The sequence below is a fragment of the Typha latifolia genome, chromosome 4 (genome assembly GCF_019914945.1).
Source record: "Typha latifolia isolate L0001 chromosome 4, TyphaL0001v2, whole genome shotgun sequence".
Taxonomy (NCBI): Eukaryota; Viridiplantae; Streptophyta; class Magnoliopsida; order Poales; family Typhaceae; genus Typha; species Typha latifolia.
The window spans coordinates 3,369,716-3,396,684 of NC_133089.1; the positions used below are offsets into that span (position 1 = coordinate 3,369,716).

General features: G+C 37.9%; 3 protein-coding genes and 1 pseudogene across 6 annotated transcripts; 3 read left to right on the forward strand and 1 right to left on the reverse strand.

The window, feature by feature from the left end:
* Positions 1 to 254: 254 nt before the first annotated feature.
* On the forward strand, positions 255 to 2,153 carry LOC140785885 (uncharacterized). 3 transcript variants are annotated; one of them, XM_073133973.1, is made up of 2 exons: positions 255 to 749; positions 1,502 to 1,634. In XM_073133973.1, exons 1-2 carry the CDS (start codon positions 386 to 388, stop codon positions 1,507 to 1,509), a joined length of 372 nt encoding a protein of 123 aa, XP_072990074.1. In that variant the 5' UTR covers positions 255 to 385; the 3' UTR covers positions 1,510 to 1,634. The 3 variants fall into 3 exon arrangements, with proteins under 3 accessions (XP_072990074.1, XP_072990072.1, XP_072990073.1); XM_073133971.1 differs by lacking the exon at positions 1,502 to 1,634 and adding an exon at positions 1,845 to 2,153 and having other exon boundaries at positions 257 to 749; XM_073133972.1 differs by lacking the exon at positions 1,502 to 1,634 and adding an exon at positions 1,840 to 2,153 and having other exon boundaries at positions 267 to 749.
* Positions 2,154 to 3,160: 1,007 nt separating this feature from the next.
* LOC140785884 (CBS domain-containing protein CBSCBSPB1-like) lies at positions 3,161 to 10,432 on the forward strand. Its single transcript, XM_073133970.1, has 14 exons — positions 3,161 to 3,521; positions 4,684 to 4,846; positions 4,936 to 5,068; positions 5,154 to 5,324; positions 5,510 to 5,588; positions 5,705 to 5,818; positions 5,913 to 5,979; positions 7,499 to 7,604; positions 7,682 to 7,740; positions 8,547 to 8,656; positions 8,731 to 8,864; positions 8,954 to 9,039; positions 9,150 to 9,239; positions 10,070 to 10,432. Exons 1-14 carry the CDS (start codon positions 3,400 to 3,402, stop codon positions 10,247 to 10,249), a joined length of 1,614 nt encoding a protein of 537 aa, XP_072990071.1. The 5' UTR covers positions 3,161 to 3,399; the 3' UTR covers positions 10,250 to 10,432.
* A 1,745-nt stretch (positions 10,433 to 12,177) lies between these two features.
* Positions 12,178 to 18,427, reverse strand: LOC140786573 (probable histidine kinase 3). 2 transcript variants are annotated; one of them, XM_073135090.1, is made up of 11 exons: positions 17,207 to 18,427; positions 16,712 to 16,993; positions 15,904 to 16,073; positions 15,593 to 15,799; positions 15,325 to 15,511; positions 15,149 to 15,200; positions 14,809 to 15,038; positions 14,602 to 14,700; positions 13,419 to 14,506; positions 12,781 to 13,221; positions 12,178 to 12,680 (listed from the first exon to the last, which is right to left on the reverse strand). In XM_073135090.1, exons 1-10 carry the CDS (start codon positions 17,633 to 17,635, stop codon positions 12,957 to 12,959), a joined length of 3,009 nt encoding a protein of 1,002 aa, XP_072991191.1. In that variant the 5' UTR covers positions 17,636 to 18,427; the 3' UTR covers positions 12,178 to 12,680; positions 12,781 to 12,956. The 2 variants fall into 2 exon arrangements, with proteins under 2 accessions (XP_072991191.1, XP_072991190.1); XM_073135089.1 differs by having other exon boundaries at positions 12,863 to 13,221; positions 17,207 to 18,425.
* A 6,073-nt stretch (positions 18,428 to 24,500) lies between these two features.
* On the forward strand, positions 24,501 to 26,736 carry LOC140787688 (uncharacterized; annotated as a pseudogene).
* The last annotated feature ends 233 nt before the right edge of the window (positions 26,737 to 26,969 follow it).

Consider the following 26,969-nt stretch of genomic DNA (forward strand, 5'->3'; position numbering starts at 1 on the left):
ACATTGGAACCTATAAAATATATTCTTACACGTCACGCGATCTCGTTCCTCCTCTCTATCCACCGGACCCACGGCTACAGCATCTAGGTATATTAATAGTTCTTTGTCGTCGTGTCGTTCCGAATTCTCCCTAAAACATAATGGATCAATAGAATTCCCCGTGCAGCCGCGGTTTGGTTCGAAAAATTCACAAAATAAGTCTCTTGCAAACAGTATTCTGGGGTACGTTGTCGTGTAGGATAGTATTGCTTATCCGATAAGTATAATATTTTATTTTCCAAACCCACCTCTTCTCTCCGTTCTCCTCCCTTCCTCCGCTTTCACCGCATCTTCTTCTCCTCTCTCTCTCGGGGATAGGGTTAGGATTTGAGATCTCGACGCCGAGATGAGGAGCGAGGACCAGCAATCGAGGCTCATCTACGAGCTCTGTGCGCTCCTCTTCACCATCCTCCGCTCCCCAACCGAGTCTCCTCCTCCGCTGCCGCCGCCGCCGGGGAGGAGGTCACGGTCATCCATGCGTGCCTCGCACGTGTCTCCGGCGGGGTTTGCGTCCCTACTCCTCGGTGCGTCGCTGGCTCTGATGCTGTGCGGATCGGTGACGTTCGTCGTCGGATTCATACTGATGCCTTGGGTGATCGGCCTCGTAATGTTCTTCTACTTTGTCGGGATCGTCTCGTACCTTTCCGGGATGGGGAGGGCGTTCCTTTGCCCTAGTCCCCCTTCCTACCCTAAAGAAAAAGAAACCTCAGGTCAGTTTTTTTTTCTCTTTTTTCTTTTTTCGAATTACACTTAAAATTTAAAACTTTGGTCCAATTCCCTACTTTTGTGTTGTTGAATGTGGATAATTGTTTAGATATTGATCTTTTGTTCGTTTTTTTGTTCAGTTTTGCAATTAAGTGTTGTTTTTTTTTTTACGTTTTTTTTTTCATGGATTGCATATGAATTGCGCACCGGTAATCTTTGATTTTATTACATTAGACCTCAACATTCATTATCCGTAATATATCTTTGGGAGTTGGGGATTATATCCATATAGATTTCTTTTGTATTCATTTATGCTGAGTACATAGGTATTGTGTAGACATGGATTGTATGAGTTCTAGCTCTCTCCGTAGGGTATGTGGGAAAGGAGATATGTATATTGGGTCAATCCATTAAGTAATTTTTCCTTGGGAGTTGGGAGGTCATGAAGGTTTGTCTTTCATTTCTCTGTTTTGCCAAACTTTATTTGTTACGTTAGCTAAAACTTTCTAGAATTGTATGCGGAAAGTTTTGCTTTAGTTGCCTTATTCTTGAGGGTTGAAACATGCATTTCCTGGTTATGTGGAACTTTTCTTTATTGATGGGGATATATTGAAATGCAAACAAAATGTCATTTCTAGTCATATTTGCATCCTTGTCCTCATTCTTGGAATTGTTGGATCATCATTGATGTTACTTTACGTCTCATTGCAACTATTTAAATTATGGACTTATTGATAAATTATAACATTTGTCGCAGGACATTAGATTACTGGTCTTGCCATAGGACAGAAGTAAGAAATCCTTGACCGTCCTGTTTAGCTGTGTGATCCATGTTTTCAGCATAGGCATACAGGTTTAATCATAAATTTACGTGCTTTGCTTGATGCAGTTTCATTTCACCTTTAGACTAGTTAAAGATAATCTATTTAGATTCCTTTGTGAATCAGAGTTAAAGGTTTTGCTATGATTTGTTTCCAAAAATCATGTACAATTTTCCCTGTATGGTGACAGAAATTATATAGGAAAGAACAATAAGATGCCTCCTGCATTTCTGAACACATGCTTACTTGACTATCCTTGATTGCTTTTCTGCAGAACAGCTCTTTTCCAAGCTAACAAACATTTAAATGAAAGCTAAACAAACGAAGATGTAGATTGCAACGGAAGCTTACTGCGAGACTCTATTATTAGCACGCCAGGAGTTTTGCTTCAACCGATACTCGCTTATAACTTTATATCTTTAATCTACCACCTTATAACTTTTTTACACACTGTACCAGGTCTCAGTATTATACTGCCTTACAGGATCTCGTCTTTGTTCACAATTTGCTGTGTATATATGCAGTTTATTTGCTAAAAGGATTATAAGGTACTCATATTTACATATATCGAAAGTGAAATTGCTCCAATCAGATTGCAGGAATGTGATCAATCGTATTGTTGTATATCTATACTGTAAAGGGGTAAATTATTTGTAGTATTGCAGTGTTGTGAAGTCCTCACATGTTAGTATTTAAATTGCTATCAGCCAACTTTCTCTGATCTGTTGGAAAAATTATCCAAATATTGGCAATCTCTTGGCTTTATGCAGTTGCAGGTTTGATTGTCTTGAACCTTCTTAACTTTGCTACGCTCATTAAACTTAGATGTGAATTTGAAGTAGGATGAACAACTAGCAAGAGAGGATCCATGAGACTAGCTGGTGCTTCTCTCATGTGCAGAATTTCTGAAAATTTTTAGTCTAAAAACTCTATCAAATTCTCCCAAATCAATTCAATAGGATATAATTGATTACTTGATTGTATGCATTAGGCAATGAAACTGATATTAGTGGAGTCAAGAGCCCATTTAATTTTGTGAATTGGGTTTCTGAACAGATTATAATATAGCGGACGAAGCAACCTTATAGGTCCATATTCACAAAAGAAATTAGTAGTTCTCTAGTACATCACTGTCTTCCTCGTTGACTTACTTCCATTTTATTAAATCCACTAATGACTTAATTAATCAATAATTGCTTATAAAGAATTGGAACAATGGCAAATGCCCCATCCGAAACTAATGCTTCTATACAACCTTATATGCGGACGTGTGGACATTTCCGACAAGGCATCGCAAAAGGGCCTTTTCCCGAGATTGCCCTTCTACAAGATATACGAGGTCCACTGCACCCTGGACAGCATAAAGCTTTAGCTTAACGTCTGATCACCAACCTTGTGATGCCAAGTAGTGGATATAATAAATTCCTGCACTCGTCTTGCAGAGAATCCTCTCTCCCTTCTAGTTGGACTCGCCGAACAAGCAACGCACCTTTTATGCAAACCCGAATAGTAACACGCGCAGACCCGAAAGGTGGAGCCCACCTTGCCTGGCTGACGTGTCTCGCTGTTACCTTGAGAGTCAAAATTGGAGTCCTGACTGACTGGGAATTTAAATTATCTTCCTTCTAAATTATGGGCAATTTTTGCGGTTTAAGGAGGCTTCGATTCCCATATAAATGGTGTCTCCTATAGAGAGAAAGAGATAGAGAGAGAGAGAGAGAGAGAGAGAGAGAGAGAGAGAGAGAGAGCTCAACCCTCCAATCGTTCGCTTCCATCGCCGGCGATCTTTGCGATTCGCTCGGAGGCGGCGGAATTCTCGACTGTCGGATCGGGGATGGACGGCGGGGGAGCAGCGAGGAGGAATAGCATATCGGGTGTCGGCGTCGCGGGGCGGAGGAATACGGCGGAGAACGGGAGCTCCGATGCCAGACGGAGGACAACTGTGTCTCGCCTTCCGTATGATACTCTATTCTACTTTTTTTTTCTTGATTTGAATTATTTACATTACTTTTCTACCTAATTAGCCATATTGATGCTGGTACTTTTCACAATATGAGGAGGAGATTTGTACATCTCTTCTATTTAGGTTCCATTTTTTGGATTGTTCTAAATTATTATTACTGCCCATGCGTTATATTCTCCAGGAATGTTGCAAATAAAAGACTTTATGTACTTTTTTTTCTTTCTACTTTGTGGATGAGGTTTTCGTGTACTTCCATTTCTTTTGGTTAATTCCTCTGAGGATGGCTTCCTGAATGGCCTAGGGTGAGAAATAGCAAATTTCCGACCTCTTGTTGGGCATTTTTTTTGTTGGCAATGAATAGTGCTCTGATCTTGTTTAGTGTTTTGTGCTCGAGGCCTTAATTCTCTAAGTGAAAATTTAATTATGGGATAAAAGGACTTCCTTAGCATCAAATTGGCCGAGTTGTTATTTAATATTTATGCTTTTGAATGGTAGTATATTAAGATCAGTAGTTTGATGCTCGACAAAAGAATCTAGTGCAATATCTTTACATTCTTGCTCAATTGTTAGCATCCATTTTGTGTTCATTAATATATGGGAAAAGGTTACTAAGAGTTCATTATTTCTTTTTTATTTTCTTTTTTTCTTATTTTTTACATTTCAAGTGTTCTATATCATGCTTATCAGCGTCCAATACTATAGAAGTTTTATTGATGCAGATATGTGATAGGTATACTGATGTTTTGCTTACTTATTTTGGTTGAAGGACAGAATGCTGATCTCTTTCATAACCACTCTCCCGTACCAATGCCAACATTAAGTTAAAGACTTCTAGCAAACTCTCCTTCACAGCTCCTAACATATTAGATCATTTACCTTATTGATAACTTTATAATCATTTGATTGTTTACTGCTGTGAGTTATCACCAAATGCACACTTCTGGGAGCATTAGTCAAATAACACTAGACTTGTAGAACTAAGTTAACAAGTAATAAGTATTTTATTGACTGACTTGTCATTAGTTCTTGCCCTTCTAAATGGGAAAAAAATTTAGTTGGTGGACCACTTTTGACATCCATATCAATATACCTATGGCTATGATTAATTTTTTGCAATTCCCTTATGTGATTTACTTCGTCCATTCTGGAAAGCAGGTCTGGTGAGAGAACTGTAAAAAGACTACGATTATCCAAGGCTTTAACTATACCTGAGAGTACAACAGTATATGAGGCTTGCCGCAGGATGGCTGCTCGAAGAGTTGACGCCGTGTTGCTAACAGACTCGAATGCATTACTCTGCGGAATCCTGACTGATAAGGTGAATACCATCTATTTGTGCTACTTAACAAGAACTAGTATTAGTTGTTGGAGTTCATAGTGATGATTGTACGTTCTCCTATCTTGAAGGATATAACAACAAGAGTTATTGCTCGTGAATTAAAGCTTGATGAAACACCAGTTTCCAAGGTCATGACCAGGAATCCTGTATTTGTTCTCTCGGACACATTAGCTGTAGAAGCATTGCAGAAAATGGTGCAAGGTTTGTAAGAATCAAAATACTTGGGCATATCCCTATCGTCTAGATAAAGTCAAATAACTTTTTACCATCATTTTTTCTGTTTCAGGGAAGTTCAGACATTTACCTGTGGTAGAACATGGTGAAGTCATTGCTTTATTGGACATTGCAAAGTGCCTTTATGATGCTATTGCTCGGATGGAAAGAGCAGCTGAGAAGGGAAAAGCCATTGCAGCTGCTGTTGAAGGGGTGGAGAAGAACTGGGGAACATCAATTTCTGGTTAGTAGACATATATTAATTAAATGATTCCCTTATAATCATTATTTCTTCTAATACAGTTTGACCCTTTTTGCTGTACCTTTACTTGACTTTTACTTATGTATATCCTATTTTCATAACTGGTGGAATTACTTGTCTCTAAAATCTGTTTAATTATCTCTAAACCTAGTTTAACTTATTTCCAGGTCCTAATACATTTATTGAAACTCTTCGAGAAAGGATGTTTAGGCCATCTTTGTCTACCATTATTCCAGAGAATTCAAAGTAGGTAATATCCTATTTAAAGTAATATATAGTTAGTTCAATTCTGTTATAAAGGAGAATAGAATGTTGAGAATATAATCATATACTAATCTTTTGATGGTTACATCTTCTCCCAGGGTTGTTACAGTCTCACCAGCAGACTCTGTCTTAACTGCAACAAAGAAAATGCTTGAATTCAAGATTAGTTCAGCAATCGTAACAGTTGAAAATAAACCTACAGGGATAATAACGTAAGGATCCTCATTTCATAGATAAGCACTACATATATCAGTTGGTTTAACCATTGTTCTGTCCTTTTCTTTTACCTTATTTTTTTTCCCTCAGTCCCAGAGATATATTGATGCGTGTAGTAGCACAAAATCTTTCTCCTGAGTCTACACCTGTTGAGAAGGTACATTACTGCCACATAGCTTGCAATTGTTTGCAATATGATAATGTGTGCTGTTGTAGGTAATGATATAGGAGATTGATGTGTTATAGTCTTTATTTGTTGTCTTCAGAAAATAAAAGAACAAATATTAAAAGTCCTGTGGGCAATACAACTACTTTTTTGTTCTCCATAATGTCATCTACTTCCACTTGCAGTTTCTGTACAATTTGTAGTTCTGATGGTTATGTATATCTTTTGATTAATATTTAGGTCATGTTATTTTAGATTGAATTTTGTATACTAGGCCGAAATGAAGCAGATCCTTAGGTCATATGAGGCTGAACTGGATCTGATTATCTTGTTCAGAAAAAGATTCAGAAAAGGAGAGTGTATTGGAGATGGGGTTTTCTATTACAGAATGGATTTCCCATATGTCCATGCAATGAACTTTTGAACATCTTTCCATTGTATGCCTTGAATGCAGTAATCTTTATACTATCCATAGTTGAATAATTTAGTTTGGTTTTAACAATTTAGGTAGTTATTTTTTATAAGAAAACTCGGCCCATGCATGTGAAATATCCTCTCTCATTCTATCTACTTTTATTAAACAGAACCAACCTTATAATTTTTTTGATTTTCTTGGTTTGGTCAGAAAATGCTGACCAGGGAAAAGTCAGATGTAAGAGAGGGATCTCACATGAAATTAACCTAGCAAATCTTAGATTACTATAATTCAATACTTAATTGATCAATACATTGTCAGTCAGTGTGAGCTTTTGCTAAGGATATCCAAGCTGTGACATGTCTTGTGATATAGTTGGAGGAAAAAGGCCCAAAAATCTGAGCTGCTAGAGGCAGATGACACCAAAGAGATGGGGCAAGGCTGCAAGAATGCGAACAAGTGATTACCGGCCTGTGGGAGTTCTGACTGTTGCTAGAGTTCTTGAAGAGATATGGATGAAGGGAGAAAAAAGAGATAAAATGGTCACATAACCATTTGGGCCCAGATAATGGACATGCAAATTGTCCACTTATGCTGGAGAAGTATGCTCTAACTCAGGAGGCAGATGGATTAGAGTGTCAACATCACAAAGGACAGGGAGAATCCTAACATGAGGCAGAAAAAGGCCTGTTTCTAGGAGAGGAATGTCGATAAAGCAATGAAATAGGCTTGTAGATTGTAATCTTTGAAGGTATCTCTAAGTAGAGGACATCACTTGGTATGACTATTGAGGCTTGCTCCTTGCCTCTAGGTTAGGTAAGTAGTGCCTCTTTAGAGGTCATCTAACGAAAGAGTAGATGAAAGAGAAATATGACAATTTTTGCCATAGCATACTTCAGAACGGGTGCATTATTGATGAGAAGCTAATTGGCATTTGGTTATCCTGCAAAATAACTTGTGCTGTAAATATGACAGTGCCATATACTGGACAATGTTGCTCTCCACTTTATTATACACATATGTTGCCTTCAAATATGCATGAAAAGTATACTAATACTTTTGCTGAAACATTTAAACCGTGAACACATAATACAGGTGATGACCCCAAACCCAGAATGTGGAACAGTTGACATGCCAATCCTTGATGCTCTTCATACCATGCATGATAAAAAGTTTTTACATCTTCCTGTTGTTGGTAGAGGTAAGTCTAATAATACAGGCTTTTCTTTTTATGTTTCTTCCCCTGTGGTCATTAATATACTTTTGTGCTTTATACAGATGGGAACATTGTTACAGTTGTTGATGTTATTCACATAACTCATGCTGCAATAGCCACTGTAAGTTAATGATGTAGTTTTGAGTCTTTTGACAAGATATTTCATGGTTTGCTATGCCTGGTCTTCCTAGACCCTTTAAACTGCGTAACATTTTCTAATGACTAATGAGTTTGATATATAGTATAGCTGCTGAATCTAGTTTTATACTTCTACTAACCCCCTTTCAATTTTCTAACTTATTCTATAAAGTCATGTTTTGGGAATTCAGAAGGCAAAAGATTCTTGACTGCATGATTTGTAAGGAGTAAGAGTTGAAGCTGATAATCATTTTAATATCATTGGTTCCTTGATACTAAGCTTGATAATACCATTGTCTCCTGGATGCAAACAGATTAACACTGTTATACCTTAGGTGGTCTTTATGCAACCAACATTGCCTGTTCAGAGAATTAATGTACCTAAGGTTCAATAAAATGATGACATGGACATGAAGCCGCTGAGACAAACTATAAGGTCATTCTAACTCCTTTAAGTTAGCATCCATATCATGATTTGATGTGTTTGATTCCAGATATTTCTGGGTGTGACATTCTAAATTTTAAGGAGAATCATTTGGCTGCTGATTAATGTATCTCTTATATCAATGTAAGGTTTCCTTGATAGAACAGACTCAGTCAACTAAATAGGGAATACGAATGAATTATGGAGTAACTATTGCATTTCCCTTGTGCACTCCAGTGTCTTACCTGTGCCATCATGTAGATTTCCCAACTTCATCCAAGGCATATATTAAGGATGTGTATAGTCCTGCTACCTGGAATTGCTGCTAATTATCCTGGTTTTCTCTATGTTTATTATGTCTTAAGGTGGGAAGCAGTGGGGGAGTTGGAAGTCAGGAAACAAGTTCCATGATGCAGAAATTCTGGGATTCTGCTTTGGCCATAGGACCTCTAGATGATGACGATGATTCTCGAAGGTCAAATTTTCTTATCTACTATCTGGACTTAAATATGGATTCCCCTTATTGACAGTAAATTAATAATGTTCCAGCGAAGGATCTACAAGATTTGCATCTGAAGCAACAGAGACAGGAAGGTCTGCCCTTTATCCAGCTTCAGGTTTATCTAGTACCTTTGGGTTTAAGCTTCAGGATAAGCAAGGAAGGATGCATAGATTTAACTGTGGTATGCTTGTCCAACAGAACATTTTGCAGATTAATAAGCTCATATGGCTCGTTTGCAATAACTGATGTCCCCAGTATTGCCTGTTTCAGAGACACACAATTTAGCAGACTTGATAGCTTGCATCCTCCAGAGAGTTGGCGACGACATTGATAGGAACCATCTACCTCAAATTCTGGTACCTAAGTGACTTTCCCTATGCATGGAAATATAAAGAATAGTTACTAGTATGACATCAAACTATTGATAAGTTGTATAATGATATTGGTTCCTGATTGTGTTTCATAGTATGAAGATGAGGATCATGACAAGGTCATTCTTTCATCAGATAATGACCTCACAGCAGCTGTTGACCATGCTAGACAGATTGGTTGGAAGGTAGCATTTTAAGACTTTCTTAAGATAGCATTTTTCTCTATAGGTGTTGGTGACTAATTTCAAAATGTTTCTTTTGGATGCGGTTTTGTTCTTGAACATTAGAAAACACCAAAAATGATTTGATCCAGTTCATCTAAAGCTTTAAATGACAAGGGATGTGACATGTTAAATTTGTGGCTCACTTGAGGAATGCTCTCTGGTTTCATTTAATTATCTTTATTCTTACTATCATGATCAAGTGAAACAAATGGTTATAGCTAAAATTTTAAGATGAGTTAAAAGATCAACATTTTGTGACATAATCAACATTTTATATCTATTCCTATTTCTACTAGAATCATTTCTTGTTTGTTTGTGTTGTTGTAGTTATAGTCTGATACTTTATTCAATGCATATAAGTTGGCAATGATATAGATATATCTTACGGTGATAGGAACTATTTTACTAATGTAAATTGATTCGCCTAATATTTGCATATAACAACTGCAAGGTTTAGTAAGCTCACACTAAGTCAAATGCTGAGGGTAGGCAAGCTAAATCGAGTCCCAATTTTTTGCCATGTAAAATGGTAGACTTGTTGTGCGATCAGGGTATTTTAACTTGAATAAAATTCATACGGATTCATTTGATTAAACTAGCTGACAAACCAGAGGTACGAGTTATTAGAAAGAATTGAGGGACAGTATCTGAAGCTCACCGGAACATATTAATGGATCTAGTCATGCTCTCTTGATAATCTAGCATAAGTTTACCTTTGCCAAATCCTGCACACATGCTGGTTTTATCAAATTACTTGGGGCAGTCTGTAAACTTCTCTTATTTGCTTGCAGAGCTTAAGGCTACATTTGGATTACTTGGGGCCAGGCCAGAGTAAGAAAAATGGCGGATCTGGAAGTTTCGAGTATGCCCGGCGGGATGCATGGGCATCTGCATACAGTTCAGTTGCTGCTGGAGCAGCACTTGTTGCTGGCCTCGGTGTAATGGCTTATCTGAAGAGATCCGGTTCATAGATTGCTCAATGCTTTTCTTCCATGTAATCAATCATTGATACTCTCCGAGAATTTTATAGACATTCCAGCAATGTATAATTAATACAGTGAAAGTGATAATGGTGCAACCGAACAGGACTGGAAATTATACATCACACAGTACTTTGGATGCTATCAATGCAAGAATTTTCTTTTCTTCTTTTCTATCGCTACCTCTTCCTCAAAGTAGAGATTGTATGAAGAAATGTCAACCTTTCCGTTGCAGTGTCAGTATGTGCATGGGCATCGCTACATTTAGCTACAAGGGAAAGCCATAACAGGAGAAATATATGATATCAAAAGCCCCAAATTAGCTGGGTTCAACTAATGAGAAATAATGCAGCATTATTTTCATGTACATGTTTTATTATTGTTCCTACAACATGAAAAGATTACATGATTCCATTAACACCAGCAAAAATGATATTTACAACCCATCGATCCTTTTGCCTTCGCTCTTTTATTTTAAGGGGTTTGCAAGTCTAATTAAGGCTAGGAAATATGAATCATAGTTAAAGTGACTTCTGGGGCATTATTAAAGTTCATCAGAAGATACAAGTGCTGGATTATACCTAAATCCACAGTAGAAGTACATCAGAGGAGTCATATAGCTAATGCAATAGTGCTTGAAGGGTTGAAATGGCTCATATTGAATTAGTGTACCTAGATTCATATCTAACGGTTTAATTGCAGCACTATTAACTTCTCTCTTTATAACAAAGATATAATCATACAAATTTAATCTGCAAATGCCAGTCAGGTTAATCAGGTAAATTTAAAACAAGTATGACAATTGAGTGCAAACTGCCACCAGTGCGCATGTTTTCCATAGCAACAATGATCCATCGTATTTGCACTTTTTTTTTTATGGTTCCACTGTATTTTCTTGCATTAAATTCATACTGTTTCTATTGGAATAAACCCAAATTTTAGTTGTAGTGTTGAAAGACCCACAAATCTTACAAAATCAGGCTTAAATTTATATCGTCTGTGATAGCATCTTTTGGGAAAAATTAAGACAAACAAAATAAAGAATTTAAAATAATAAAAAAAAAAGAAATAGAAGAAGAAGGTCTCTTTTAGGGTAGTCTACAGATGAGTCCAACGTATAAGATTGCCGCAAGGATAGAAGGACCACTGTTGTGATCTTGGGTGTTTAGCCACTTTTACTCTTCGGTCTATGTATTGTTCCTTTCTCTTTCTGTTTCTTTGGTTAATTCTGTTGGTTGATGATTCCTTTCCTTCTTTTTTTATCTTTGGTTGATTTAACCTAAAGTTTCTTTACGTCTGTGTATCTGATAGGACTATGTTTCTTAATATATTTTATTTTATGTCCTAGATCTTATCTTATATTTTATTGTAACTAATGTAACTAAGTAAAAGGCTTAATGTAGTGCTTCCTTTATTTCATCTTTTTAACTAATATTTAGGTTTAAGTACATCAAAACATATGACTCTGTACAAAATTATATCTTAGTTACACTTTTAATTTTTAAAATTATAATCATTTATTTTTAGGACTAAAATATCCTTATGATAAATAGGCTGAATAGTTGAATATCAAGGATAACTAATTAAATTTTAAAATAAAAAAATGAGCAACCCAGTGGTTTCCCTGTTTAAATTCCAAGTCAGTCCATTTTTAATAGATCAATTGTATTTCAAGTCCAATAACAAAAATAATTCACTCCAACCACCTGATCCAGCTTCCATCTCCTACTCCCTCTTATTCCTTCCATGCCTTGGAGCCACGGAACATATAGTTTAACCTGGATTTAATCTCTTTTGATATTGACATACCAGTATTTGATATGTATGATTCAGACTTACTGAGTGAAAATAATAACCCCCTACAACTGTTTTGCTTTAACTAAAGTCTAAACTATAATTTGTTGCGAGACGAGTAAAAATGTTCACACTCTCAAAGATAATATTGTGCAATTTTAAAAGGTGCGCTTTCTGCTTAATGTACAAAACTTCAAAGTGAAAGATCCATGGCAACAGACCACCCGGACTTAAGGCACCAGCTTCTATCAAAATGAGAACATACATAGAAGCATGACAAGGATTGATACCTTTTACTATTTCATTTCATCTGATCTTATTCCAACATGTAATCTGCATCCACGAATTCTGCCGTCACTGAAGAACAGGTATTATCACAAATTCAATAAATAAAGGAATATACGAACGTCCGTTCTCTGTACACTCCATATATTGTGAGGAAAAGCATTCAAACTGTGTTTATTCTACAAGGTGAAGGATATAGGCAGAGTGAGTGATTTGGGTTCGCCAAATGCATCTTCCTTGAGATGCTGCTGATGGTAAATCTTGCAATTGTTGCCTTTGCATTTCTTGATTTTGAGGACCGTTTGAACTCTTGAGATGATGGAACCATCTTCAGAATTCATCCCTGAGAGATGAATAAAAATATCACACCATTGTAGCAGCATTGAAATGATAAATGGTACATAGGCAAACAAATGTCAGCAAATCCAGATTGCAGCTCTTACGTCTTGTGTGCATAAGGAAATCTAAAGCTGAATAACGAGCATATCTGGTAGAGGAAACCGACAAGTTAAAATGATTGCTTACTTTATGAAACAACTCTACATTCAATGAGATCAGCAATGCTGTAATAATGAACCTCAGACGAACATCCTCTAGTATCATACAGTGCGTAACTGATCTACTGACTGGATTTTGTTGTGGCTTTGAGAAAACGAGCTACTTCTCTGTACAGCTGTTCTCCTTCAAATGGCTTCGAAACATATCCATCCATTCCACACCTTAGGCACTCCTCATATGTTGCTTGGATCACATCGGCTGTCATGGCCAGTATAGGAATATGCCAATGCAATATATATCCACAAGCCTCTAAGGCTACTTCTCCATGCTTTATACGATCATTAAGACTGGTTTCCATCTCCCTTATCCTCTTAGTAGCTTCAAATCTGAGAGAAGATAATTTGCTATACATTAGCTCAAATTGAAAAGCAAAAATATATGCGAGTCTTAAAAAGTCCATGACGATGAAAAGCTTTAAATATAATAATTCATAGTCATATAAACTATACATAAAACAAAAGAGAGACAATTAATCATTAGTTTGCAACTCTGATTGCAGAAATAAAATGGAAATAAGGCATACCCATCCATTTCAGGCATTTGAATGTCCATGAAACAAGCATCAAACTTGTGTGGTGGATTCAGCATCACTATTGCCTTTTTCCCACTATCCACGCAAGTTACTCCAGCACCATATTTCTTCAAAGCACCAGCAGCTACTCGGAGATTCACAAGATTGTCATCCACAACCAGAACTTGCTTATCATGGAGAAGGCCTCGCAATGATGGGCATGCAAGCCCTCCATTTCGTAAATTATCCCGCTCTCCACTACCTAAAGCTCGTTGCAGACACACCTGTAGCATGCTTGCTCTAAGGGGCTTCATAATTATAGTTGAATCATATTCATCAGTACTAGGTGAGTTACTCTTAATAGAGTTGGTCGGATTTGTCAATAAGAAAAGTTTTGGTATATCTGTTCTACCTCCAGATCTTAACTTGCTAATCAAATGAGGCCAGAGATTAGACTCCTTCAGCCAGGTTTCATTGTCAGCAAGCACCATTTTTACAACTAATGTACCACTAGCTATTCTAGGAACAACTTGACCAAGGCTGGTAGTTAGTTCAGCATTAATTCCAAGCCTTTGCAGATGGTAATTCGTAACTTTTGCACGGATTGGTCTCTGATCAACCACTAACGCTGTCATGCCTTGAAATTCAGAAGACTTGTAGTCACCTGAACTAGCGCTAGCTCTCATGAGGACAGCAGTAAAAGTAAAAGCTGAACCAACTTGAGGTTTGCTCACAAATCCGATCTCTCCCTTCATGAGACCAACTAAGCATTTGCTGATGCTTAATCCAATCCCAGTTCCCCCATGGATGCGTGCAATCGATGGACCCACCTGCATAAAAGGTGTGAACACACGAGATTGGGCGTCCAGAGGGATCCCCACCCCAGTATCTTCAATGGTTACGATTAGGTTTACTTGATCTGAAGAGATGGTAGCTGACTCTTGATTGAATATCTTAAATCTCTCCCAGCTATGCCTTCTATCTACTACTGGAAATCCACTCAAGGTGTTTGTCGACTGAGCTTGTGTTTCCACTTCTAATGAATTCATAACCTCTTCAACAAGATGAACAGTTAGGTAAATATGCCCTTTTTCTGTGAACTGCCAAAAAAGAATGTGAGGATGAGTTTTTTTTTCCTCCAAATTTTGGGATCTCTTTCATTTCTTTCTCATTCAGATGAAGGAAAGATACTTACTTTTATTGAATTCCCGATGAGATTCGTGATGATTTGTCTTATTCTTCCAGGGTCACCACTAAGAGTTTCTGGAACTTGATCTGAGACATACATGGCCAACTACTCTCCCAGCATATAGAAGTAGGGTTGCAGAAAAAGTTTCCAATGGAATCAGAAGATCAAGAAATAAAATAATTTTGATAAAGAGTGTTAAAATGTCACATATACCTCTAATTGTTTCTCTTGAGCTTTTCCATAGAAAAGTGACAAGATATCATCCAAAACTGCTCGCAGATCAAATGAGACAGCTTCAAGCTCGAGCTTACCGGATTCAATTTTTGCCTGATCAAGAACTTCGTTTATAAGTGACACCAGCGCTTTCCCACTGGCTTGGGCAGTTCTGACGTAGTCTTGTTGCGTAATATCCAAATCGGTGTCCATAAGCATTTGTAGCATCCCTGGAAAATAAACAAATTGGTAAGATCTTCTAGTATAGATTACTTTGACCATCAAAGAAGTTGAGTCCTCTTATAAATTACTTTGGCCATCAAAGAAGTCGAGTCCTCACCTAGAACACCATTCATAGGAGTCCTGATCTCATGAGAAACAGTTGCCAAGAACTAAAGACATGAAAGAGAATTACTGTCATACTCAAATGAAAGAAAAATAATAGAGTTCTGGAAATCAAAGCCCCAAGAATCTGCCAATTAAATATATAGTGTGTGATAAACATCAATTAAGTACCTGGGACTTAGCAACATCTGCTGCTTCTGCTCGTTTTTTGAGTTCCATCATCTCTTGATAATCATCTTCCACTTTTGCAATGCGGTTGACCGTAGCATAAAATATGTGACCAATAAGTAACGCAATCACAAGAGTTCCAAGTGATGTTGTTATTGCTAGCCATGGCAGAGGTGGCTTTTGCTTGAACCTAGTTAAACAAAATTCTCATGTAGTTTGGTACATGCTCATTCTTCTTAAATAATTTGTACAGAAGGATCCTATCAAGTACCTGCAGTGCATCTCATGTTGTCTTACTGGATCACCAAAGCTAAGTGCACTGATATGATATATACCACCACCAGTCTCATTTGAACCATACATGCTGATCGGCTCATTAGTCGTGTCATACACATTGACAATAATGGATTGATTACAGGCAAGCTGGTGGAGTAGCTTATCAACCAGCGCTTCTATATCAAATATTCCACCTAAATACCTGTTTAAGACAATCAACTAGAGTTTATGTTTGCCTTTGTCTCATTTATCCAAGTAACTTGCCATCATCTTATCTTAGAATATTTAAATATGTTAATAACTAACCCTATAGCTGCTTGAATTCGTTCTTCTGGAGTTGCACTTGGAAGAAGCTCTGAATTATATACTGCATATGTCAGTATAACCCCTAAGCGGCCTGATTTTACTAGTGGAAAAGGAGCAGTTAGGACCCCTTTCCCAGATTCCCTCGCCCGTAATATATTCTCGCGATCTTCCTGCATAAGTAGAGATCTATGAAGCAATAATCAAGCATGATAAGATAACAAGAAAATCCTACTGTGCGGTTTCAAATTATCCACCAATGTTGCCTCCAGATGTCCAAATAATGATACTAAAAGAACCAACTGCTTCATCAATAAGCTAAACGATGAGTCACATGTCGAAGTCAGAAAAATTCCTACTCTACAACCCAGATATTCTACCATATCATTTACAAGTAGTGCAATTAATTCCAAAACTAATGAGAAAATAAAAGTTAAATTAAGCAGGCCAAGAAAATTTATACTTCCATTTAAGATAAACAATGTTGCAAATTAATTTGATAGTTCGCAAATGGTCAATAAATTGCTATGAGGAAAGACGACCAGCTGACTAACACTGTCCTCAGATCAACAACAAAACATATAAATTTCCTGGTAAACATGACAAGAAAGATTACCATGAACTATCATTACAGTGACCATGAGTATCATCACAGGACATGGCTGGAAAAATGTTACTGAATTTTTGTACTATAATAACTAGTTGAATTTCCACACAGCACCATTTCCCATAACTGAATCGATGGTTCTATGACAACAATGAAAGTTAAATGAAGGCAAGATAGACTTGGAAAATTACTCTTGGGACCCACCTTTCCAGTCAACATATCGAGAGATATTACATGATTGTACGAATCTTGCGCAAAGATAACAGGGGCATATTCCTCTGCAACAGGTGATATCTCCTGGATCTCAGGGACTTCATCATTCTCCCGGCCTGGGGATTGTTTAGAGGAATACATTTTCTTTATAGTCCAGCCATGTTGCTTTTCAAATTGCTCCCTCTCAGAATGCAGCACCTTCACAGCATAAGCCACTCCGCTGGTCAGCGGCCTCTCAAAAGTAGTTCTTTCAGCATATCTTGCAAAAGTCATCTGCAACCAAGGTTTTGGCAATCACATTGTTAAGTTTCCTCAGAGTAAGCAGAAAAAGCATAATGCTATCATAAGGAAGCAGGCATTATCCCAATTAGAAGTAGGGTCGCTGTTATCATCTAACTAAAAGACTAGTATTCAACTTCCTGATAGCAAGACAAGAAGACGTGAACAATTACGTTATGAATGAAACAGAAACTAAGAAGTCCTTGCCTGATCAATTGCAGATGGCTCTTTGGCATGGTGAAATGTTGAGACCATGATAGCTAGGGCCTGAAGATGGTTCATGCTCACATTGAACTGGTCCTGAAGCATCCTTGAACGCTCGTCGCACATGCTTGCAAGGGTCTCCCTCCTCTTCTCAACAGCTTGGGAGTTCATAAACCAATAAATCCAGAAGGAGCACGCTAACCACCAAACAATCCACAAGAAGAGAATCTTCCTCCAACATGTTTTTCTGACCTTTTTCGACCCGAAGTAGTGGTTGTAGAGATGACTCTTCCAAGACTTCAGTGAGAATCTCTCTGGTAATCCCACCCAGAGTTCGCTCTTACTGCCACGAAATATAGTCTTTTGCTCCATTATCTCAGCATCAATGAACCAAGTCATGGGGATCTCAGAGAACACCCACCAACATACCATCAAGACTAGGCACAGAAAAACTGCATCCAGAACTCAATTCATGCAGAGATCTCATTCAAAGCAGAAAAGAAGCACTTAACCAATCTTACACTAGATTGTGGAGAACAGAAAGGTGGGTAGAACTGTAGCCTTCAATGCAAAAAAGATGCAACTTTTCCCTCAGGCCTTCTCAAATATTTCTATGTAGTCAAAACAGGTCATGAGAGCCAAACTGTTTCAAGGTTAAAAGGGAGAAATTGGCGAGATCACTAGCTTCGCATCCAAGACCACATATCAAAAGTAATAAAAAAATCCTCCTTTTTTCCTTACATAACTGCTACAAAGCATGAAGCAGACCCAATACACCCACCAGGAGAGTAAAAGAAGAACCTTTTCAAGTATCGTCCTCCCTGTTCATATCCCCAGCTCTGCAGATGCAGCTCCCCAGGCAAAACCCAGATGAGGAAGGCACCAAAAACCCAGAAAGATCCAAACTTTAACTCCAAAACAAGGTCAGGAGCACAAGGAAATATAATCTAGAGAAGACCCATCGAGGAATCTCGCACAACAACAACCAAATCCTGCACCAAACCTCCCGGAATCAAACAGGGAAAAGACCATGCCAGGGGAGGAAGGAGAATAGGGATGAATAGGAGCAGGTGATGATGGAAGCCACTCCCGATTCATGGGCCGTGGGAAAGGAGATTCCTGAGAGCGAATGATGGGGAATAATGTGGAGGAAGTTATCCCCTCGCTCGGTCCTTTATCTACCCAAAGGAAACCCGATTAGACGAAACAAAAGAAGAAGAAAAAAAATACAAGAAGACCATAGATAGCAAACAGAGGAATTCTACAGCACTTAAGGTCAGGATGGGCATTCCATCTTTCTCCACTCGGCACAAATCACTTGCCTTCGTGTGCTTCCATCACAATCCGAGCAGTGGACGAGCCCTACACGCAAGCGTTCTGCGTTCTTGTGGGGGCACTCGAGCCTTTGTGTCAAAAAAGACCAAAATGCCTCCTCTTTTTTTTCTCTTCTTCTTTTTATTTTTCCTCTTTTTATTTTTTTGCTCTAATATATACCTCCCCGTCTGTGGAGAAAGAGGATGGCCTGTTCCAGTTCACAGGGACATGGTTGTGGGACTGTGGGCCTCTCTCTCTCTCTCTATTAAGAGGGTTGGAGAAGGTTGGCCAAAAGGGTAGGTGGGTTTCTAGAGAGAGAAAGAGATAGAATTATGAGAGAGAAAGGAGTTCTTTGAAAGGGGTTGGGTTCTAGTTGCTTTTTGAAATTTGGATAGGTATGCAAAGATGATGAGGATTGATAAGGTGTGGGTCCTCCATAAAGCTCCACCATTTGGGACAGCTTATGGTTTTCTGGAGTAAATCACAGGAGGAGAATATGGGGGGGGTGGGGGGGTGGGGGGGGGGCACTCTTTGGGAGAGACTGACTGGTGGCTATCCAATCCAATTATGAGTGCAGCTGAGATAGAGAAAGAGAAAGATAGATATTTAGATATATAGATATTTTATATATAGAGAGACCTTTGTTCTATTTCTATGTGGTAAGGAATATTCCGTAACTAGTGTGGAACACTTTAGTATTCTTGGATGCATTGGTGGAATCTGTAAGTCATCATATTAACATTAGTAAATCTTTATCAATAATTACACACCCTAAACTGTTGTCCTCTATCTATTTGTATAGATAGATATCTCCAAATCTTAGTCTACATAAATAATAAGGTATTAATACCCTTCCTTCATAGGCCTGCCACCTTGAGGAGCTAATTAGTTTTAAATACTTTTCTAGAGTTGAATCTTTGGCATAAAAGAAGGTAACCCTCTAGGTTGTAGACTCATTATCTTATATTAGTACTAAGCAAATTTAGCTTTTACCCCCCCCCCCCCCTATGAGACTAATTAATTGATAATTATGTGTAATTTCCAACTATTGTCTACCATGATAATTTTGCCTGCAATCATAGAAAAAGTATAGATAGATTTATCTATATCCCCACTGCTTCCCCACATTGAGGAGCATTTATGGCTTTCCTTTAGTCTTATTCTCAAGCATTATATTTGATATGGCTGGTTGGTGCACATGGTTTAAAGGTATTGATAACCCTCTGCATTATTTTGGTAAATGAAACACAGCCCACTTTCATTAGTACTAATCCAATGCCAATCTTTCAAAGTTTGATGGCTTTTTCTTGTCCAAATCAAAAGTGATGATGGTGACCACCTCCTGTTTTCTTTTGTCAATCTAAGCTTTGAAATAGTACTTATTGACTTTTCTCCTTTAGCCTTCCTGTCACTTCCTTCTATCTTGAGCTTCTTGCAAAACCCACACAAAAAAAAATCAAATTGATTCCTATTTTGTTAGATATGTTTTCAGAGATCATTGATAAAAGTAATCTTCAAGTGATTTTCTCTACAAATATTCTTTTGCAAATGTAGATGAAAAGGATAGCAATGTATTCTCACAAATATGTTCTGAAAGAGGAGGATTTCCAGAGCTAAAGAACTACTATTAATTTAGTACAAGTATGAATAAGTAGTACTCACATTTTGGGTATGTGTTATAACTTTTGCTTAATTTGAAAGGAATAAAGTTCTAGATGATGTATCAGCTATACTCCACAATATAATATAATTCTTTTAGGAATTCTTGCTTCAGATTAATCAAACCTTGGTTGGTTTTGACTTGTTAATTTGTTGGACCTGGTAATAGTTGTACTTTTATTTTTATTTTTTTGTTATACTTTTACTACCATGCTTTCTTCTCAAGATGTCCAAACTCCAAAGTAAACCAACAACAAAAAAAAAAAGTATATCCTATGGTGGATACCAGCATAATGGTCTTAAAGTTCTCATTTTTTTTCTTGATTATTTTTATAAATACTACGCAAGACTATCTTACTTTAGTTCAAAGAAATTTATTAAACTCACCCTTTGTTATCAATCACACCAACTCAGTATGAGTTTATTATCCAATTTCTATATTTTACGTCTCAAACAAACATACCGTGGTGCTGATTTTTATAAATATCTATTACCATATATATTAATTAAATTATAGAAGTTTTTTTTTATATTTTTTGTTAGTTATAATTAGGTTAAAATTAATTTAGAGTATAAAATGTAATTAATAATTTTTTCTTAAGTTTATTCTATATGACTGAATTTTTTTTTTTTAATTTTTAAACATTAGACTTGTTGACGTGAAAATCAAGTTGGACTAGCTAAGGGGCAATTTGGTCATTAGACTATTGCAATCATCCCATTGTCTCCAATGGCAATTACGTGAATAAAGTGGCGATCCAATGGCAAGTACGCAAAAGGGGTTGGCTTTCCCATAACCTTCCCCTCTATGATTAGCCGCCCATCACCCCCCACCCCCTCCAAAGCCGACAACGACGGCATTGGACGGCTACCAACGCGTCCACGTGTTCCGCCACCAGTGATCCAAATAAGACACGTGCCTAATGCCGCGTGTGGCGCTCCCCGCGACTCCCTCGCGCGTGTCCCCCGGGATGACGTAAATGCCCCTCCTCCCGGCACGTGCAGTGCGCGGGTGAGCTTACCGCAACGCAAGTTGGCACGAGAGACGAACGGTCTGATGTTGAAAGATCTCCTCTAGTTATTAGGCCATTCGTGTAAATATTTTTCTTTTTCTTGTTGGTTATCTGTTAGATATATTATTTTAGTGACATACATATACTAGTCTGACTAGGAAATAGTGTGTTATTGGTCCTATTATACTTTGAATATTACATCTCACTATTTCCTAGTCAGACTAGTATATGTATGTCGTTAAAATAACATATCTAATACCTAACAATTTAAGCTTTTAAATTCTTCATCACTATCAGCTGTCAAGTTTTTTTTTCAATAAGTTGACCAATATATTCTGTTAAAATGACACACAGAATACTTAATAGTAAATTTTATCATACAAATATGATGTAAAATATTGATTCATTGTCTAACTATTTAAAATTTTGAATCAGTTCATTATCTAATAAATTACTAAACCTTGGATCCCTTGTTTGTTTTTCCCCTGGAGAAGCCTTAAGGAGGTTCTTCATAGCAGTTTATGACAGGACTGGTTGCCCATAATTCCCTCCAACTTTGGAGCAAATTGGACTCATTTTAACCAATGAGATGCCACCACTGCTACACTTTTGACTGGGGCTATTAATTGCTCTTGCTCTCGCTGGAACGATCGGTTGGGAATTAGATTCATCGAACTCGGAATAAAAGTTGAGAAATAAACTGAAATCATATCTTGTGGTCAGCCTCTGGGTATTAAACTAATAAACATGTAAAACTAAAAATTTAATAATTAAATCTCAATCCCAATCTTAAACTCTAGAGCGGCCTCCAGGCTATCAAAGAGTTAGAATCGGTTTATAGTTTACAAGGTATTTGAGCCGGGTAATAAAACTTAAAACTTGCCTCCTCCTGGGTTGCAATAAATGCATCCAATCTGTACCCATATATTTTAATTAATTAGTCGTATGGTCTCTCCCAAGTCCCAACTGGACCTTTTCATCTTTAGACAGATGAGTAGTTCTTTCCCCCGAATCACTGCCTGCTATCCATATACCTCTCATCTCATTGGACCTTTTGGCCACTTTCTTGTACTGCCACCTGGGTGGGTCCAATTGGTTGGAGGAGAAGAGTGGGCCCATGTGTATGCATGGGAACACAAACAAAGGTTAAGGAACATCTCCTTTAGTTAGCTTGGGTCTTTGTGATGCTTACCTAAGAAGTGTCCTTTTTAGCTTATTTTAATTGCCTTTTTGTGAGGGGTGATTAGGTTAGGAAGCATTCACCCTTTCCCTATCACCACAATTGAATAATAGAGAGAAAGGTAGGAAGGAACCAAGTGAGTGTTTACCTACCCTTCACTTACATTTCATCTCATTGGGCCAACGTTAACATGTTCAAAATAAAAATAAAGGCTATATAGGAGAGAGCCCACCACCATTTCAAGAACATGCAATGCACATAGCTTCATCAAACAAAAAGACCGAAATTTACGCGAATCAGAATTTAAAAAAAAATAAAAATAAAAAAGAAAATATCAAAACGGGGTTCTCGGTCGTCGTCGTCGTCGTCTCGTGGTCGCAATAATTAGGCCAAGGCTTAATCCATATTTGGAACATTCATAGGAGGGTGATCAAACCCTAAAACGGAAATAAGACCTCCTTTATGATTCCATGCAATGCAGTAAACGTAGAATTTATTTTCTTTATTTTAATAATAATAATAATATTATTATTATTATTATAAATGTCTTCGTCCTTCCTCCGGATTCAATGGATGATGGAAGCCAACAAACATAGCACATGGTGTTGGCAGACAAAGGGCCATAACTACGCACTGCCTCCTTGGAGGGATCCATCCTCAACTCCTCTTAGCTTTTAAGTTTTCCTAAATTAAATGCAAAAAGAAAAAAAGAAAAAAAGACTTCAATTAGTATCCATTTGTACATTGAGGATAAGTAGTTCTCTTTTTGTATTTAATTATTTGAAAAGCTTGTAGTATTAGAGGAGGAGGGGGAGAGGGTAAGGAATCTAGGGTTTTGATGGTGGTCAAAAATGAGGCGCCAATCATGCACAAATGAGCCAAAGCTCAGCCACAGCCATAGCCGGGCGATGGAATTGGATGGAGTTCTCTTGGCACTAACTAACTTGTGGGGTCCCCCAAATGATTTGAAGTGTGCACTGGTGATTGGTTTGTAATAATTCATCTATGATCATCAATGTAGACTAAAGGCCTTCTTGGGTTATGATGACTTTTTAGAAAAAATTTCAAATGATTTTAAGTAGTTGTGGGAATTGGTCTCTCTTTCTTGGGCTTCCAATAACCGATCTCAAACTCTACTTGGGCCTACTAGATAGTGGATTATTAACATAGTAGCCTTTCACCTTTTGGATGCAAGAAAGAGTCATTCCATTAAGAACTTCGAACGAGTATATAATTCAACTCGGACAGTCTTATTTTGTCTTTATTTATTGATATTTGACTACTCTTTATATGTACGTATGAACTCTTCTCTTCCCTTCTCTTCCAATCGCTGATGCACTGAAAGGGTATAATATGAACAGCTTCGAGTTCAGTCTTGGAACCGATAAATACTTCGTATCTTATATAATCTTTTAAAGATTCAAACAGGTCATGATTCTTCTCGGATTCTAATCAAATGTTTACAAGCTTAATACAAAGAAGAAAAAATGAGTAGTAGTTTGAACAAGCCCCGGCTACTTTGGAAAAAATAAAAATAACACAACAAGAAAATGCATAGTATCAGACCTAATGGCATACAGAAGAAAGCAATACACTAGCACAAAAGATTTTGCCATTGTGAATCCAAACACACTGGTTCTTTGAGCTCTTTTTAAAACAACTTTGGCAAGTTGGCATTACTAATTTCTCGCTAAATTGCTGTGTTCTCGTATTGGGCTTCCTTTTCGCTGTTCTTTGATGCTTTTGCAAGTCAAATTGGGTCCTTGGCCTTCTTTGGTGTTTAGTCTTTCGGGTTTTCGTGGTTATGTGGAATGCCACTGTCATGGAGTTCATGCATGTTCTTTGTTCAAACTTGATTGTTAACTGATTAGAATTTGATTCAAAAAGTGATTGCAGGGTCTGCATGGTTGCTGGTGTATATTCTGTTGGTTTTATTCTGGTTTCTAGCGTAGTCGAAGTTTTCTTCATCTAATAAATGTTTAAAGTTCTGGGTCCGTTTTGCTTTGTGATTAGGTTTTGGAAGAGCCTAGTGGCATCGATCGTTCCAGTTGCCCCCTTTGATATGCTGTAGGTGTTAATTTTCCTCAGAGACAGAGTTGTTGTGGAATTAAAAAGTAGGAAGGGATAGGAAATGGAATGCAATAAGGATGAGGCCCTGAGGGTTAAAGAAATAGCTGAAAAGAAGTTTACGGTAAAGGACATAAAATGCTTCTCCAGCTTCATCCTGACAAAAACAAATCCATTGGTGGCGATGGTGCATTTCACCTTATCTCTGAGGCATGGAATGTGTTATCTGATAAGAGTAGGAGAATGTCATATGACCAGAAGAGAAATGTAAATTTATTCCAGCAGAATGCATCTCAAAGAAAGAAAGAAAATGCTATCAATGGGTTCTCCAATTCAGCAGCGAATACTGCATCCAAACCAAGAAAACACAAGCAAACAACTATTTCTAGTGCAGCTACTGCCCCTCAACTTTCTCATCCAGAAATGTCGAAGATGCAAAATGCAGTATGAGTATATGAGAATATACCTTAATCACAAACTTATCTGTCCTAAATGCCATGAATCCTTTCTTGCAAAAGAAGTGGGCGCGTCAGTGAATGGCACAAATTCCACCATGCCATGGTGCGCCAAACAACAGCAGCATGATGCCGATAACAGCTGTTCAAGTAGAAATGCGTATGGTCCTGAGAAGAGTAGCTCTGCTATTTCAGGGGACCTCCATGGTCCTCCAACAAGGATTTAGTCCTGGTTCGCACAACAATCTAAACTCCTACCTCGTTTCAAGTAGGCCTGCTAGTTACACTGCTTCATCAACTACTTCTGTGCAAGCTGCAAATGTTTTCCGTCAGAGATATAAGAAAGCACAAAAAGTGAGAGCAAAGGCAGAAGCAGTAACTAGAAGGGAAGAGGCTCTTCGGAGGAAATATAATGTAAAGAGGAGCACGAATGTGTCTGCAAATCTTAACCCATGAATGAATGGCAGTATAGCCTCAAAGAGAAGAGGTACAGGTGATGATGCTGAGCAGGCAGTCTCAGGTGCTGGAGACACTGGCCTAGGTAGTGCCGCAGATTTTATATTTCCTGATGGAGATAGACACCTTAATTCTAGCAGTGGAGGTTCTAAGATGGAAGGGCCTAACAGAGTTTCTCGGGGCATTTTCAAAGTGAGATTTAGTGCTGGGCATGCATGCATAAGCAGGTCATTTTCCAAGTCGGATATTTGGGGTATGCTGACTGAAAAGACTAAGCTTTCTGTGCATAAAAAGTTAAAAGAATGGAATAATATGAGAGCTCAAGCTGAGGAGATAAAAAATCCAGAAAAGAAAGAAAAGCTGAAGGAAGATGATAAAGAAAAGGCACATCACAAGGTCCATGGAACTGCTACCAAACAATATGTGCCAGGAATAATGTTGTACATTCTGGTGCCAGCACTGATTCTGATAATGAAGTCAATGACCTGGTATCAATTCATGTTCCAGATCCAGATTTCCATAATTTTGATATAGATCGTACTGAAAGATCGTTTCAAAGTGATCAAATATGGGCTATTTATGAAGATAAAGATGGAATGCCTCGTTATTATGCATCTGTTCATAAAGTCAAATACGAATGAGCTTTCTCACTTCAAAGTCAAACAGTGAATTTGGGCCTTTAAATTGGGTTTCTTCTGGTTTTGCTAAGACGTGCGGTGATTTCAGGGTAGGGAGATATGAAATTAATGATACTATCAATATGTTTTCCCACACAGTCAAATGGGAGAAAGGCCCTCGTGGTATTATTAAAAAATTTCCAAGGAAAGGTGATATTTGGGTTCTCTACAGATATTGGTCTCCGGGTTGGGACGAGGATACCCTTGATGATGCAATCTGTAAGTATGACATGGTAGAAGTGCTCAATGATTACACTGAAGATCAAGGTATTCCTATCACTCCCTTAGTGAAGGTTGCTGGATTCAAAACAGTATACCGGCGGCACATCAACCGAAATGAAGTAAAGATGGTACCAAGAGAGGAGATGTTTCGTTTTTCACATCAGGTACCATCTTATGAGCTGACAGGCGAAGAAGCTCATAATGCTCCCAAGGGCTGCCATGACTTAAACCCAGCAGCGATTCCTGCAGAACTTTTTCAGGTCTCAGAAGCCAAGGAGGAGGAGCCTGCCTTGATTGTTGATATATATAGTCAGTTATTGACATTCTACGTTTTGATGTTATTCGACATGTTTCAGCATTCATTGATGAGTTTCTGAAGCTGCATAGCATATTCTACTTTTCTGCTGATGACTTGGACTGTGATGCCATTGACGGACACTTTGTTGTCGTCAGGCAATCCTTGATTCGCATTAGCAAAAGTATCGTCTGAGATCTAACACTGCATGGAGGAGCTTGGTGGATGCTGAAGTCGCACCATTTTGTGCTCCGTAAGGTCAGTGCTAGGTTGTAATTTTGATCTTGTCGGATGCTCAGATTGAAACTCAAATAACTATACACAATTACTTCCGATTCTCTGTTATTTTGTCATGATATTTTCAATGGAGAGTTGCATCTCTGCAAACAAGATCAATAGCATGTCCAGGATGAAATGTCAATTAGTTT